Source organism: Megalobrama amblycephala, linkage group LG8 (genome assembly GCF_018812025.1).
Source record: "Megalobrama amblycephala isolate DHTTF-2021 linkage group LG8, ASM1881202v1, whole genome shotgun sequence".
Lineage (NCBI taxonomy): Eukaryota > Metazoa > Chordata > Actinopteri > Cypriniformes > Xenocyprididae > Megalobrama > Megalobrama amblycephala.
In genome coordinates this window covers 15,095,934-15,114,033 of record NC_063051.1, presented here as the reverse complement: position 1 = coordinate 15,114,033, position 18,100 = coordinate 15,095,934, and the positions used below count along the sequence as shown (strand labels likewise).

At 37.5% G+C, this 18,100-nt stretch overlaps 1 protein-coding gene across 1 annotated transcript; it reads right to left on the bottom strand.

Moving 5' to 3' along the window:
* Positions 1 to 10,789: 10,789 nt before the first annotated feature.
* On the bottom strand, positions 10,790 to 15,060 carry barhl2 (BarH-like homeobox 2). The gene is made up of 3 exons (XM_048199613.1): positions 13,911 to 15,060; positions 12,482 to 12,707; positions 10,790 to 11,551 (listed from the first exon to the last, which is right to left on the bottom strand). Exons 1-3 carry the CDS (start codon positions 14,461 to 14,463, stop codon positions 11,239 to 11,241), a joined length of 1,092 nt encoding a protein of 363 aa, XP_048055570.1. The 5' UTR covers positions 14,464 to 15,060; the 3' UTR covers positions 10,790 to 11,238.
* Between the last annotated feature and the right edge of the window lie 3,040 nt (positions 15,061 to 18,100).

The following is an 18,100-nucleotide window of genomic DNA, read 5'->3' as shown; positions in this document are numbered from 1 at the left end:
CTGCGGTGTCTTGCAAAAGAATTTAGACCCAGTTTTTGTAGCTACTCTATAATATTTTTATTTCACAATATTGAAACCCCAACAAAATTATACTAAATTGCTATACTGTTACGTTATTATATTTTTAAAAACAAAACAAAAATAAACATTCATTTGTGTTTGAAATCATTGATCCTTTCTCACATGCCTTTTTTAAAAAAAAAAAAAAACCAGATGTCTTGCAATATTTTTGTAAATTGTTTATTTTTCAATCAGGTCAGCCTTACAGAGATCTCTGGATAAACAGTAGTTGACTTTACGTATTTTTACTCTCCTCTCAGCTACTGAACAAATCACCAAAAGTGATCACTGGCCTCTCTGGACTCCTTTAGGTGTTCTCAGAGACTATACATTAACACTGCAGCAAAATATGGTTGTCAGGCTTGTTTTAGAGTGCTAAATATGGTTGGGTTCAAGACTCTATTTCATTTTTAGAACACACATCCATATTTTAAGGGTAAGTTTGGTGAAAACCCTGGAAAACTAGTTACCTGTACATCGAGAGTTATTTTTCAGTAACTAACAGAGATGTGGAGGTGAGCTGTATGTCATCTGAGCTTCTTATGATCATACATTCCGCACTCACTTAAAGGGATAGTTCACCCAAAAATGAAAATTATCCCATGATTTACTCACCCTCAAGCCAACCTAGGTGTATATGACTATCTTCTTTCAGACAAACACAATCAGAGATATATTTAAAAAATATCCTTAGTCCTCCAAGGTTTATAATGGTTGTGAATGGGGGGCCACATTTTGAAGTCAAAAATAATGCTTTCATCCGTTAAAAAAAAGTTATCCATATGACTCCATGGGGTTCTTCTGAAGGCCTTCTGAAGCGAAGTGATGCGTTTTTATAAGAAAAATATCCATACTTAAAACTTCACATAAATTATCCTCTGCGCCTCCGCATTCATCTTTACGTTGTGCGTCAGGTCAAAGGAAACTCTCCTGCTGAAAATTGGTTCTGCGTACGATCACCCGCCAGAAGCTAGTTATTTGAATTTATAAAGTTTTAAATATGGATATTTTTCTTGCAAAATCGCATCGCTTCATTTCTAAAGGGCTTTATTAACCCCCCAGAGTCATATGGATTACTTTTTTTTTTTTATGGATGGATTATCCATAAAAAAAAGATAATCCATCCATAAACCGCATTCATTATAAAACTTGGAGGACTAAGAATATTTTAAAATATATCCCTGATTGTGTTCATCTGAAAGAAGAAAGAAGAGGGTGAGTAAATCATGAGATAATTTTCATTTTTGGGTGAACTGTCCCTTTAAGAAAAAAGCTGCTGTCTGTTAATTAAGATTTCACATGCACATTCATCAATTGGACTTAAAAAAAAAAAAAAAATGTTTTATCAATTAATATAATTTATGGGGTTCCATCTTTGATATTTATTTTAGTCACTGTCACTATGGTTACAAGCATTATTCACGGCTGTTGCAAGAACTTGACTACATATTTCTTCCAGTTGCTCCTTAAACGTTTGTATGAGCAGGGCAATTTGAGATTTTTGTAAAGAATATTCTCAAATAGAATACAGTCACATTACAATTCCATTACAGTTTTCATTTAGGAACTTCATTGTAGAATTTGTGATGTTAAAAATGAGGGAATTGGAAAGGGTCTGTATAATGTGAGTGTGTGTGCAAAGACCATCAAGCCTGTACCACTGCTTAGCAAGTCTTTGATTAAAACTTTACAATGAGGACAGTAGACAAAGTCACAAATGTGACAGTTATTTTAACACAGCAACAAAAAATAAACAAATAAACTAGGACTTTGGCATTAGAAATCTGTTCCACGCATGATTACGATATAAAGAGAGCCACTGTGATCAATGGGACTATGAAATTTGATAACTCGTTGCACACCTGAGACAAGTGATGGATGATTTTGCAGCAAACAAGCTTGCAATATACCAAATATGATCCAAATTACCCTTCAAGCAAGTCCTGAGGAATATATGGATTCATTGCAGGCATAAATAAAGGGGCAGCATAAATTACCACTGGATGTCAATCGTGATTGTGTGCCCTGTTTTTCTTTGTGTTAGTGTGTTGTCTCTTCTTCTCACTGGCGGATGACATGAAATGAAAGCATTCTCTCTCCAGCTCCGACAGCACCACTCTGAGCGCTTTCTGACACTTGAAAACGATCGGTATGGTGGTACCACAGCTGGGCTGGCGTTGATTGGCTGGCGCGTAGGCTGCCACTAAACTTTCGGTGCTTGAGGAGCTGTCTGTGCCGGGACAGGTGGTGTTTATGCAGATGAATGAACACATTACTGTGTGCTCTTCCTTTTGGTTTAAACATTAGCGTTTCAAATGTGACAAATCAGATGTTCGTCTCCTGCATCCTGCCTCCATTGTTGTTGCCGGAAGGATGTACATGTGGAGAGGTTTGCATGAGTTTGTGTGTTTACAGTTTTGCTGTTTGTGTGTGTGTGTGTGTGTGTGTGTGTGTAGGTGTGTGTGTGTGTGTGTGTGGGCGGGTGAGTGTATGCATGAGTACGCATATGTATATTTAACATCTGATTGAGCATGCTAGTACTGGACAATTTATCATAGTTTATCATACCTGCATGGAATTATTTGCGCTCATCTACAAGCGAAACAAGCATCATTTTTTGCCCATTTATAGAGATTATGTTGATTACATGATACATGTACTTCACGCCATAAACTGCAATTTGTTTTCACATGCATACTCACATGCACACAGTGTGTCTCTGTTCCACAGAGACCAGCAAGATTGAGAGGAAACTCAGCTGTAGTCTTTGTTCACTGCGTGAGCGAGAGCTGTTGTCTACTACCCGAGGACACAGGGCCTTAAGTGGGTATAACTGACAATAAGCAATTACCTCCTTATTATCACAGCACAGCGGCTGTAATTGGCCCTCCTTCAGTAGCAATCAGCTCAGCAGATTGATTAATCCTGCCATTGGATGGGACTTGCTTCTTGTTTACTTGTATTATTGACATCACAAAATTATATAAATGCATTTTCCATGAGATATGAAACCAGTTCTGTTATGTATATATGAGGGATTGCTCATATATCAAGGTACATAGAGATTAGAGAAAGTCTGCCTTTTAATTGCATTTATTAATTATGTACACCTATATCATTGGATGTTAGATTGCATAACACGGATTAACTTGAATCCCATTCCATGGGAAAGGACACAAATACAGCATAATTATAAGTAAACACTGTCTTCTTAATTACAATTCCTTTCTCAACTGCCCTTTATGTGTGCATCTTTACAGCTCATCTAAGAGGCAAATTGACTCAATTTTTGTATACGTTATCTGATTACTAGCATAATTTTGAAATTTGAATTTAAAGTATTCATCTCAAGTACAAAGCTCCTTTTTCCATCTTAGGAATGTGCACATTCTGCGTTCCTCAATGTGTAGCTCTTTGTTTGTGTAATACTTTGTTTCGGCTTTGGTAGTCTGAGGGAATTGGTTCAGAGCAGTCTTGGGTGAGAGACTTTAGCCCATTGTCTGGCTCAACTTGACCCGACCTGGCTGGTTAAGCTGACGTATTGTGGACTGCAAATCGTTTCAGCTGAGGGGGCCAGTTTCTTTGTGAAGCATCGGAGAAAATAACTTGGTTAAAAAGAGCATCCCTGCAGTCTTGGGAGAGGCAGATCGGTTTTGTTTAGCTGCTCCAGACAACTCCAAATCTGATGTCTACTGGCTGGAGGCAGCGAGGAGAGGAAAGGGAAAAAAAAATACCTCCACAAATGGTGAGAGGTTTATTGTTGCCAACTCTGAAAACCCTGCACCAGATGAACACCAAGCTGAAATAACAAGAAGATCCACTGTCACCAACACATTTGAAGGGCTGCTTCTTAGCATTTCTTTCCATATTCCAATTTCTCTCCATCTTGCCAGTTGTCCACACAGGTGCAAGAAGCGGATATTAATAGAATGGAGCTCCACTGCCAGTCCTCACAGGCCTAGGAAGTTACGTGACATAAAAAAAGCTGACAATTCAGCAGCAATCAACAACTTGTTTTCTAGCTGGATCCCCACAGCCGTCGAGAGGGGTAGAGGAAGACCTGCTGATGCTTAACGCCGGCTTCTAATCACATTTCTGCCATGCGGCAGGCCCGGGCTTGTACCTCACAGGTATCTGCTAACTCGTCTCAGCCCTATTTCCTCACACCCTCCGTGCTCTTAATAGCCTGGCTTTGTCACTCTTCCCCAGCAGCCGGCCCAAAGACAACCTCAATTTAAAAATGTAATTAACTCTGACATCGCATGAGCTCTCCTTGCTCTACATTCAGGGTCTTCAGAGGAAAAAAAAACAGAAATAACAAACAAAACACACCCAACCTATCACCCCTCAAACATAGTGAAAAGCAGGAGACAAACTATGCAGGCACTATCGGACAGCATGTTTAAACATAACGGGCGCACGTGGTGTGATTGTTTAGCTCTTGAGAGACACACTTGGCCAGTGGACCAATGCTTGTATTGGACTGGAGAAGCAAAATGGTTGACTACACGTAAACTGAATTTTTCTATTTACGCAAGTCAGTCAGTGTCAACAAGCCAGTCCCAAATGTATCAATCTAAGGAAACACCCATCAAAAAATTGCTTCTGCTCAATGGCAAGCCAGTCATGACTTGTATGATTATCGAAAATGGGCACAGCTCTTGTTTATGATCTCCCACAGCTCAAGGTTTGGGTACAGGGTGGGACATCAATCGTTCCCTCACGGACAAGGTGCCACCACCTCATTTCCTGTCGGACCTCGGCGAGCGACACTTCCAAGTGTCTAATTACCACTACGGAGCTAAAGCCACACCAGCAGCTCTCCAGCGTGGAGAGCCTCTCGGTGAACTACACAGCTAATTGTTCCATTGCTCCCTTAATGACGCAGTCAAAACAGAACAAAGGATAACACCAAAAGGTAGAGACCAAGTTGATGTGATAATTTTCATTAACCCTGCACTCCGTGTTCTTTCATCCACCCCCCACCCCCACCCCTTTCCCCTGAACTGCGTAGTGAGGTACTCAAATTATCCACAAGCATTTCAGCCTGTGCTAATTATCCAAAGAGTTCCTCATTAGACGATTTTAAATCCAATCTTAGATCAACACTTGCTCAGACCTCAGGGATTCTACGTTCCCAACAGCGGTTAAACAAACAATCAGTTCAAAGGATCAGGTATTCCACTTTAAGAAGAGGGAAAAAGAGAAGGGTAAACAACTGCTCACTTGAAAGAAATGACTCCAGCCGTTGCCCAGCATGTATGCAGCAATCTATAATTCATTTCACTCAAAAACGCTCAATTTTTCCCCATGCACCAGCTTTCTAATTTGAAGTGTAGTCCACACACTCACACACCTACACCCACATGATGACTGCGGGCAAAAGCCAGACCACAGCTCCCAAAAAAAGAGAAAAACAAAGAGAAGAGAATGGCCAGCAGTAACAATACGTTTCATGCAGCTTGCAATAATGACATGGCAAACAAATAAAGGTGACAACCATCTTAGCAGTGCTGAGTCCTATGGGTGGAAAGTATTTTCCACAATTAGATGGAAAAATTTTTACAAAAACTTACAAAAACTTACACAAATTTATTCACAATACAGCCAGAACACAGTTAATAGCCACCAAGAGCGCATAAATGAGCAGCCCTGTACAAAACTGAGTATTTTATCCACATTTAATTTCGGTCTGATCTTACTTCTCATTACTTGTCTTTTATTTACCTGCTTGTCATTGCTTTGCCTTGCAAGGGATTGGTTGGGAAAAGGGGAAAAAGACTGTATAGTGAGCAGGTGAAGAATTGATCATATGAGCCTTTTAATAGGCAGTTAAAAATCTGGCCTTGAGTGGATTCCTAAGAGAGCCCTAGTAGATGTACCACATCACACTTCTAATGTGCAGTAATTTCAACAGCATTTCTCCTCCCCTGCCTTTCTCTCTACCTCATTCGTTTTATCTTTCCATCTCTCTCTCTATGACCCAGCTGCACTCTTTCTCTCTTTCGTCTCTCTTAATGTCAGTGTGTTGCCACTGTGAAGCATCACAGAGCTTGAGTCTGTCACTTAAAATAATGCTGTCAGATCTGTAATTTTAACCTTGAAGCAATTAGCTGTTGTTGAGCCGTAATGAATGCTGACACCTCTCGGAGATGATGAAACCCCTAATTGCTCTGTAAGAATTGAAGCTTTTGACATTGCTGCTGACAGAATTTTTCCCCTTCCTTTCTTGTGCTCCTTCATGTGGCCACACGTACAATGACGGTGGCTGGTTTGAAACTTGAAAGCTAGCAGAACTTCTCCGCCATCAGCTGTCCCGTCACTTGAGCAGAAAAAGGAGAGGGGAAAAGGCTGGTTTTGCTGAAATGATGAGAGCGTTTAAACCATGATAGCACTCAGCTAATGCATCATTCAGCAGAAGTGTCATGGATGAGCGTTAATGCCACGACAGGAGCAGGAAGATGACTGTTCCAGCTTAGACAGGAAAAGGCTGATGAAATGATGGCTCAGGACACTTGTAATAAGTTTCCTCCCTAAATACCTGGCAGGACTGAGTGAAGTGGGATTTACAGAAATAACAGTTCCCTTACGCCTTTAGCCACACATAGTCTTAGATGTGGAAGCCCACTTGTATATTTGCAGTTAGCCACACATAGTCTTAGATGTGGAAGCCCACTTGTATATTTGCAGTTACAATAGCTGTTTCACTTGTTTTATTGTCAAAAATTATTTCTTGCTTTTAAATGAAAAACTATGAAAATAATGTTATTACTCTCCTAGATTGTTTTCTGGCAGACAGTTTTGGCATTGGAACTTTTCACAATGTCCAGTTCATTTCTGGGAATATTACTTCCAGAACCTGGGCACACTACCTTAGGCAAAAATTCCATATTCCTGAAAATGGCTTGTACATCCTATTTTAGATTTATATGCATTTGGCAGACATTTTTATTCAAAGTGTTTTTAAATATAAATTTTAATAGTCTGTGTATTCTCTTGGAATCAAAATCTAGACATTGGCATTGCTATCACAGTTCTACCAGGTGACCTACAGTAAAACATTGCTTATATGTGAATTTATTGTTATTATTATTAATATTATTATTGTATTTCTCTCTCAGGCTTTGCAGTTGCATTCTTTTATGGCAGTTTTACACATGCATCATCTGTGAATAATACCCATAGACATTTGCTCTAATGATTGAACTGATAACTGGTGAGAAATATATTTGGTGCAATTTTAACACATTCTTACAGCCATCAGCTCTGAATAATAAGTATTATCAAGTCAACAATGAATATATTAGTTGAGGCATACATATAGAAATGTATTTGTATATTTTTAGATAAAACTGTTGTCATTTCATATGTATTGGCAGTTTAGTTAAAACAATTTGTTTTTACAATAAATAGTAAAAAGCTGTGAATGTATGAGCAGGGAAAAAAAAAGTTTAAAATCAGTTTAATCAACAGTTTTGTCTCATAATCTAATAGAAGTGTTCCTATTGTATTTAATATTGCCAGATAGATGTCAAATGTTCTGCTTGTGAGTCTATTGAAAGCAATGTGGCCATGACTATTAGCAGTGGGGTAGAAACATTTAAAAAAAAAAAAAAACATGTGAGTGTTGATGAATGATTTGAGTGTTTAGGAACAGATAGTTTTTAATCATGATAACCAGGCTCCTGAAAGCCTTTTTAAAGGTATTAGTCTTTTTCACACCTTCACTAAAAATTTCTAAAACTTACTAATAATGCAGAGGTATACCACGATGCCTGTCAACTATTTCTGCCTCCTGGCAGAAATCCGCTTTCACACTTTAAACGATTCTAACCTTGTTACAACCGTTCCTCCAATTCAGTCAGCTTTGAAATTGCACACGTTGACAACCTACCATCTTAAAATTCATCATCCTGACACCTCGCCATCACCACAGGGCAAGATTAAGAATCCAACCCACGGTAATTAAGGGACACCCAGATGCTTAATGTGCCGCTTCCGTGCTGTTTTGCGAGGCACTGCGATGACTCGGGCCTTGAGTGCGTCATTTAAATCCCACACGACTGATTGTCGCCTTTCAACGATTCAGTGAGTGACCTTGCAACGTGACCATCTTCGAGAAGTTCGTCTGGATGTGTCCCTGCCGTTTGAGTATGAAAGATGGTACGTTAAGAAAGTGCGAGCGAGTAATGTGGTAATGAGCGGGCCTTTGAGAACTGGTGCTTTTCCCTCATTAGGATAATAAGTAAGACATCCCTAACATGACATCAGCTGGAAAACGTGGCAATTACAAAACCTTACTTGGGCTCCTGGAAGCAACAAGAACAAACCAATTCCTTGCAGCAATCTGTTCCGTATAATGTGTGTCATGTAAATGAAAGGTCTGAACATCTTCTTTTAATTTCAACACCCCTCCTCTCACCTAGCTCGTTACAAGTGCCTGGCTTCCCTCATTTCCGCCCGTTGGAAGACGATTTTAACCAAAGGTTAAATAAAACGAACAGATCTTGGTCAGAAGGCCATAGCAAATTGAGCATTTACTGACCTACAATGTTTTGAGGATGCTGCTATCAAGCATCACTTCTTTTTCAGCAACACCACATAGGCTAATGGTCTCCACATCAACTTTCTGGTGGCGCATAGAAAAGTGAAACAGCATATGTCAACATAATATCTCACTGGCTTATATCTCGTGTTTTCTCATTTAATCTTTCATAGCTCCGCTTTCGATTAGCCATAAAAACATAAGCGTTTGAAAATGCCACTTTGTCTTAATTGCAAAACCGAGTGCGGAACGTAAGAATTTACCGTTACACATTGTCCCATTTAACTCATTTGCATTAATTATAAGCATTGTAATGAATTTACTGTCCAATAGTTTTAAAAATCCACGCCTTAGATTCTACGCATGGCTGCATTTTTTTTTCTTCTTACGATAAGGCACGTTTCGTTAGTAGCTACATATAAACTCTTGATAATATTCTTTGATGCATTTTAAATATATCAAATTAACGAAAAACTAATAAAATATGTTAATTCTTTAACGCATTCCAAGCGATTCATATGACGCAGGTAGAGCATCAACGCGCAGCCCGTATTATTGGTTCATGTTAAATAAGTTTATTTGGCTAAAGTGCCTGCAACCCGGGTACAGCATTCCAGCTGAACACAAGCTTTTAAAAATAATAGTTGTTTTGAAATGGCTGCAACTAGATCTGCAATTAAGTGTGCTAGATTAAATTCAAAACTGACTGAATTTGTCTTGGGTGCCCTCCAAACGCTAAAGTGGCCTATCCAACACTACAGAAATCGAACATTTATTCTACCAACTTTGTTAGTTGTCGATATCCGAAAGCTTTAAAGTTTTGACTTTACAGAATTTCGTTGGTTTTATTTAATTCTTTTATTAACATAGGCCTAAATCCAAAATTCTCTCTCTCTCTCTCTCTCTGTGTGTGTTTAAAATTTTTGGCTTATTTTACATGTATTAAATTACGCTTTGTTTGCATATCATTTTATAACATTTTGTGATAGATCTGATTTTTTTTCTTTTTTTCTAAATTTTGTCTTTTCTTATTATTATGGCTAAATTTTAAGACATCATGCACTGACGTGCCCATGTCATATTGTTTCAAACTACATAGCAAAGGTCAACTTGGCTTTAATAAGAATTTAGTAGCGCAGAAATCAGAAACTTATTCTCCAATTAGAGGAGCCCAAACAATCGCGCCCTGAGGCTATTCTATCCTGCAGTCTATTCAGTCCTCCAGGGGATGTTATCAAGCTCAAAAAGAAAGGCATTGTAATGTTCACTTAATTATATTCCCCTAAGAAAACTCACGTGATTACTTATAGTTACGTCTCGTTTACTTCTTTCACATTTAGTGTAAATCTTGCTAAGCCATTTTGACCAAGGGATATAAAGTATTGCAGTCATGTATTATGTATCGTGTAATCTTTGGGTAGTATGTTTCTCATTTCGATTTTTGCTGCGTCTCTTATTTAAAATTCCTTTTGTTCATTTTAGACCACGTTTATACACATCCACTCACTGAGACCATTTTATATTAGCTTAGTGTTAGAATTATGCTATTCAATATACAAACGAACTGGAAATTAAATTAAACGTAAATATGTACGTTTGAATGGTTATTTTCCTAAATCAAGAAATTATTAAGTTTGGTTGTGGTATTTACAGCATAATCGTACGTGTTGCTGGCTAAAACGAAAGACAAACGACAGCGCATATTAATCTCGGGAGAGTTCTACAAAGGTTTATAATTGTTTATATGAAATGTTTCTTTTAATTCACTCACGCTGAGAAGGCTCACGCCTGCTGTCTGTCCGCGGCGGTTCTCCCACAGAACAGCTGCCAGACCGGGAGCAGCTTCGCCATTCCCAGGGATAAATGCATCAAACCATCTATTCTCATATAGCAGACCGGTCCCGAGCCTTACTTGAATGCACGCCTATGCTAATGAGTTCAGACGGGCTTATAGTTTACAAAGAACTTATGTTGTGACCTAAAACGTGGCTATATAGCCTACTACACAGTTAAAAATAAAGGTTTTGAATATTCTTCTTAAACAAATGTTGTACATGTTGTATTGCATGCAAGTGCCAAGAAGAATTTAAGATTTAGAGGTTTAAATATTTTATCCATTTTTTTTTTTTTTTTTTTTAAATCCAGGTCTTAAAAATCCACACGGATGTTTAAATCATTCACCATGATCTCTCTTTTGTGAATTGTGCAATTATGAGAATTAATATTTAAAGTTATTTTTGAGGAAAGCTCCAAAAAGGTCACATGAAAAGTAGTAAACATACGGCCCCTTTCAAGAGAAAGCGTCTGACATTAGCTTTGTAACATTTTGTCTTTATTTCACCCTTTCTTTAAATCTAATAAACTTTATAAGCGTATGTACTAGTATAAGTGTATCTGTACCAAAAAAAGACAAAACAAACAATCTGACAATGAACAGTCATTTTACTGTCACGGTCACAGGCTCGTCTGGTTTAGTTTGGCCTATAAGTCAGAAATGGTCCATATTAAATAATACATCTTTTTCTTCGATAAAATCGTCTCTCAGTGTTTTCTGGATGAAAAAAAAGCGTCTTGTGAAAGTTCAGCGCAGTCACATCACGTGTAATACATTTGTCTCTCAGTGTCTTTTCGTTTTACCGAGGATGCGGTGTACCCGGTATTGGGTTTGCAATTGGGTTTAGTGCCGGTTGTCCCCCGGGCCCCAGGCCGTGAATGAGCACTCTGGGGACGAGCGGTCTCTGGAGAGATGGATGCGGTGTGGACGGAGTCCGGTACATACTGCTGTACATGGCAGCAGCGGCTGCGGCCGCTGTCGTGCTGTCCACGGTGCCTAATAAACTCGGGTGGTAGAAATACGGGGATGGGAACATTCTCTGTAAGGCCGAATAATTTCCAGCTTCAGCCAGCAGTTCTAATCCGACAGCCGTCTGCCTCTTCCATTTCGTCCTGCAATGAGATCAAAATACAAGAAATCAATTATTAAACTCTCCACATGCTCCTTATGGGCCAGATTAATCGAGGCGTGCATGTTTGATTCTGGCACGAAAAAAAAAAAAAAAAAAAATTTAATCTTCATTTAAATACAAATGAAATGGACCGAAATTGTTTGTAAAATAGCCTACATCAGAATAATAAAAACGTTAAACATGCTAATTGTTTGTGACTAAAAACATTTATTTTCCCTGTCATATTTCCGATTATATTTTGCCAAGTTGTAATTTCCGATCAGTTTAGAATTCAGTGGACTTTCTACAGAGTTAGGCTACTAACATTCGTCGCCTAAATATATATAGCTTATAAATGTAAAGTAATGCAAATATGACAATTGTTTAAAAATTAAAAATTATTTAAGAGGGGAAATCAAAAAATAAATATTTGGGGCCTTGCTTAAAATAAGGCTATAAGTAACATTATTCATGAACAGCTAGTTGCAATCGAATGATTTAAAATTAAGCTATTTAATATGACAAAAAATGTAAAATACATTTTCAGACAAGCATGTTCAAATTATTTGATCTAGGCTACATATATTGTTGCGCCGTTCGTTAAAACATAGGCCTAGCTTAATAATAATAGGCCTAATAATAATAATAATAATAATAATAATAATAACTTGAATAACTAATAGGCATAAATAATAGCCAGATAATGAAATCTTGAATTTTGGCAACTGAAAATACAGATCCATATGTAGATACAAAAAAAAAAAAAAAAAAAAAAAAAAAGGCAAATAAATAAATGTTGGCGCAATCAAAATACACTGTATTTGTTACGCTGTACAAAATGCGTTGTTATTATTGATGCTGTGGTTATTATTAGGCTATAATAATAATAATAATAATAATAATAATCCATGAATGTTATGGGGAAACTTACCGTCGGTTTTGATACCAAGTCTTGACTTGTGTGTCTGTGAGGTTTAGGGCTGCTGCCAGGTCCATTCGGTCCTGTACGCTGAGGTATTTCTGTCTCTCGAAACTGCGCTCCAGCTGGTTAAGCTGATGGTCGGAGAAGGCCGTCCGCGCTTTGCGAGGTTTTTTAGAGCGGACGGGCGGACTGTCTCTGGAACTAGAAATTTCCCGATCGCCCTCCTCTTTTGTTCCTAAAAAAGTAATTGCAATGAAAGTTAATGAAAATGTACTTTAAAAACTGTAGAAGGAGTAATTCATTTATTCATTAAATGAGTTTACTAAAATGAGAACGTAGTCTAATAATTTAGTAATTACTGTTTAAAATGTTTATTGTGGTAATTTATGGTTGCTATAGGCCTCGATTTTATACGCAGATCTAAACCTGTTTAGGTCTGATTATTTCGTCTTGGTATTATGAGTATCAGGGTCTTTAGAAAAGTCAAATACCAGGTATCCTATACAAAAATATAGACTACTTATTTGTTTCCCAGATAAATTAGGTCGTCGCATGTAGACGAAAATATCACAACAAAACGAACAGGATCGATATGTCAATCTATCTCTATTTGTAGCAGTTTTTGCTGGGCTCCGTGATCCCCCCTCAAGGAAGAACAATAATCTCTCTAATTGTCTCACTAGGGAGGATCCCACACCGGGCAAAATTCACCAGCCTTTACATCTGTTATGCTAATATCAGAGAATAACCTCAGTGACAGTCTACCAATATTGTTATTGTATTGTAATACTGGTTCTTAATGAAAATACAGACAAACAAACAAAGCCTTAAATTTGGCTTTAATGTTGATAATAACCATTTTTAATATTAATAATAACAATACAACTTTATCGATATTTTGTACCACTGAATGCTTGTAATATTCCAGTGGTGGATTCAAAACGTTTATTGTTACATAGTTAAGACATCTTTTTTTGCCCAAAATACGTTTGATATAACTTGATCATTTTGTTTAATGTAAGCATGACCCATTAGTTCTGAAGAATTCCATAATTCTATGTGCTTTTAATTTCACAATGAAGACACCTCTTTGAACTCATATGCTTAGATTTGAAATATTAAACAACATAGATAAGTTTTTAAGCCATTTTTAATTTAATCGTTAGTTTATTTTTATCATTAATGTAATTTTTGTTTCGTTGTACGATGCAATATTCAAATTACTGTCAAATCAAATAAGTACAACGTAATAACAATAATATTTTTGCATGTCATTTCTGTGGTGCTTTATTCCTAAATCTCACGTTGTTATTGATAATTGAATCAATTATAATAACAAGTATTAATAAATGTCAAACAGATCATGTGAAATAAAAAAGGGTTACCCTGTGTTTGTATCGTTTTCTTTAATTGTTTTGCACGTAAAACGCACTCTTACCGTTACATTTCAAATCACTCTGAATGTCATCTCTTTTGTCCAGTTTGCTTCTGTTTTCATCTTGCTCTAGTTTGGGCCTGATGCCGTCCGGGGCGGTTCCGCTCTCTGTTTTGGGGCTGTGATGTGGAGATGGTACACTGGTGCTGTAAGGAGCGCACGCTGCTAGCGGTTTACTGTCGCCCAAAATGTCTTTGATTAGAAAGGAGGAGGTGGCAGTCCTGGGGGCACAGCCAGCCTGACCGAGCGGATGAGGCTGGGGTGAAAGCTGCAAACTCTGAGCCTGATTGTGATGGTGATGGTGATGGTGATGCTGAAGGCTGTCTTGGACCAGATGCGGTTCGGGATGCTCCATCGTGACTGAGATCGGGGATGAGGGGGCTGTTCCCACAGTGTCTATCTCCGAACATGGTGATGGGGTCGCTTGACTCCTGAAATCCGCTGTTCTGTTATTGTCACCGAGTCGAAAATCTCCGTTCATCAGTACTGAGCTGCCAGAATTGGTTGTGGACAAAATAGTGTCTATTCCGAAACTAGACCCACTGGATCCTTCCATAGTATAAGAAAAGGATGAGCACTTAAGTCGTCTTCATAACAACTTTCCTGTACAATGTTTTAAAAGAAAAAAAAGCCTTAAACGGAACCAACGAAACAGCGAACAGAACTCAAAGGTTAACGCAGTAAAAAAGCCCCGAAAAAGTACAAAATAAACATTTCTTACGCGCAAATAAAATAATCCTTGCACTAAAGCAAAGAAAAATAGAAATATAGCCTGCGCTCCAAGATGTTGTTACATTCAAGGTGAAATGTGGAAAGCAAGTGGATCTGTGTAGTCCACGTCCTTTTGTTATGGTTATTGAACTTTCTTTCAAAGTTGAGGTGTGGAGAGATTGGGATGCTCTAACTCCTCGACATCACGCTCCCTTTTGCCACTAATCGTTGTAGTGTTGCTCTACAATGACTTCCTAGACTGACGTCATATTTTCTCCTTTATTATAACACATTCCTCGTGTTCCCCATCTCTCCTCTCATTGGTTGCATGGTCACGCGTCTGTCCAATCAGCGATTTGTACTTCATCATTACACGTTAAAGCCACTCATTGATTCCTCAATGCTCTTTTGAAACCTTCCCTCCGCTATAATTTCTCAGACGGCATCTTCATTAGACATAAATACGTTTATGGCAACACTTTACATCATTGTGTGCATGTTACACATATTGCTTGTTGCAAAAACTAATTACTACAAAGCAATAACAACAACAGAAACGTGAAATTACTAGCTGTACACTATAGTTCACTTAGTAATCACTCATACTCTGAATTGCAAAGTATATTGTGCGGCCACTGTATTTAAAAAAGTAAACAAGTGTTTATTGATTTAAATGTGAAATAAATTTTACCATTGCATTGTTTGATTAGTATTCATCCATTATGTTTTGAATTATAGCCTATGGGTTTTCATTTTATAATGATTTCTCCAAAAGAAAACCTCACCATAATCCCTATTGGCAAAACAAAATTGTGTCATTTATTCTTTTAAGAGCACAGAGACAGTGAAACGTGCTAGAGAAATAAGCCCGTTTTGAGCTGATAGTCATTGTGTGTGTCAGGGCCTTTGAGTGAAAGCACTGATTCTAAATAGCTCAAGGGAATGAAATGATGGCGAATATTGTACATGACATATGCCCGACTCCTATCTTTCTTTCTTTCTTTTTTCCCCCTTCTTCTTCTAAATAAACCCTGGGCCTATTCTAGCTTTATAAATCAGCTTTAAGACAAACTGCGTTAAATGGTAATATTTTCAGACTGGGGAGCAGAAATTAACCAACGAATTAAGCGTTTAAGTAATCACTCCTCGTAAGGAAAATAACTTGATAACGTAATTATGATCTCAGCCCAACTCTGTAATGCGCGTTTCTTGAATGTTAATTCTGAATTACAGTTCAAAATGTTTTATATGCCGTTGAGTGCGACGATTTCTACTGAGAGGACGATGATGATGCGATATATATATGGAGCTATCTGAACAGACGGACTCAGAGCTGGTTATATCAGGCTGCTGCGTTCTCTAGTTACGGTCGAGTTTTCCGTGGATCACTTCACTGTGCTCCCAAACCTGTTTGCATCCTCCTCCTGTCACGGATCGAACCGAGATTCTTTAACCTCTTTTATTTAGCTGATCGACGTGGGAGTCAACATTTAGGTTTGTCCTACGCACCGCTTCAATTTATTCTTTTTCTTCACAAAAAGAAAATAAATAGTTTTTTTAGAAAACAGTTTTGTGTGGTTATACATGTTAATAGTTTTTATTTACGTTTATATATATGTGCCTATCTATTTTGCTGTAAAGGATTTGGTGAAACATTATTTGTAAACATATTTTAAATATTACAATAGAAAAAATAAGAGATTGCATGTTCGTTTTTATTGTTTTAATTTATTCGTATCGCCTAACAATTGCTTCTCCGGGGAAAAACTTGGCAAACTCTTAAAATGTTAACACTGTTTAATAATTCATACTGATTTACATGATAGTACGGGAGATTGTCTTTTAAAATGTGTTATTTAAAAGTTTATTTTGTTTAAATATTGTTTACCGTGTCACATATTTTGTTGTTTCTTCAGGCGACCTTAATATCTGACCTGTCACAAATAATATAGATTTCTGGTTGTAGCCTAATTTTTTGTAAAATGGGTAACTAAACACTATAGCGATAAAAATATGCGGTGCTGAATGCAGCCATACATGCTCGTGTTAGTTTGGATTATATAGTGTGCTTGGCATGGTAGCTTGTCATTCTTAAAATGTCTGGATTATGTACTGCACTAAAATAATGAAGTTAAGTCGTGGCTAATTGGTAAAATCTTGTATAACAAGCACCCCCTGACATGATTTTACACACGTTCAGTAATAACACTAGGCGGCGACAAAGCCATCTCAGAATTTCTGTCAATAATCGTTTGAAGATTGCTGGTTAATGCAGGGCAAAGCCACTTTATGTACACAAACCCACATCAAGTTTTACCGACAGCCAACTATATGCAAATATATAAATGCATAAATTTAGAATATCTAAGCGTGGTTAAATGAAACAATTAAGATATACTCTATGGTTAAAGTTGTACTCAAATGACTTTATTGAATTTAGGCATCATATAGGGTAACATTTATATTTATAATTTACAGTCATATCTAAATATAGGCTATTATATGGCCAAAAGTTCATTTTAAAATCTTTATAATTTCAAAATCTCGCCTACTTATAATCGTTTGGCCAGATGATATTTACCTATAGCCTGTCATTTTAAACATGAATTCAAATTTACTAACTTAATTGAGTTAGGGGGACTGAAATGTGTTTTGCCCCAAGATATGTGAAAACGATCTATTGGCAATGTATGTCTTTCCGTTGAAGAAAATCAAAGCGATGACTGAACACGCCAGTCAATCTCATGAGACTCCAGCAGCATGTTCATTAACAGTTCACTAATTGCTGCAACTCATTGAGCCTCAATCAATCGCTTTATTAGGTTTAAGGGCGCCGCTGGAACAAATTGAATACAACCAGTCAGGGTATCATCTGATCAGCCGGGGCTGATGGTCGATGATCGGACAGTGAAATTGTAGTTTGCACTGTATTGATTCCCCTCGCGGCTTTTTGTTGAAACTGTCACCTCGTGACTGCTGAAGGCCTGCGCTGTTTGCAGACAGGTCGCTCCACATCTGTCATATGCAGCCAAATAACAGGAAATTTACACTAAAGGCACAATCTCTGTAAGGCTTTATGAAACGTACAGAATATTTTGCAAAATCCCAGAATGTCTAATCTGAGAAACAAGTTAAATAAAACTACAAAACAAGTAAAAAAAAAAAAAATGTTTTGCTAAATCCAGTATAGCTTTACTTTTTGATGCTTTGAATGGCATAATGCTCTTTTTCTCATTACTTTTACTGTTTATTTCTGCTAGAATTACAATATGAGTTCTGTCTGATGTATTAAAGTTTATGCATAGACCAGAGAAGTTTATGCAATTAGCACCAGATGAAATCAAAGGCAGTAAAATAAGCAACCACGTGAATCCCATGATTAATTTGGTCTTTAAATTAACAGAAACGAACTAATTTACTTCTTACTTGTCTGTGTTAAATGCGAGTTATTTTTAACATGATGACACTAGGTGTCTATTTAA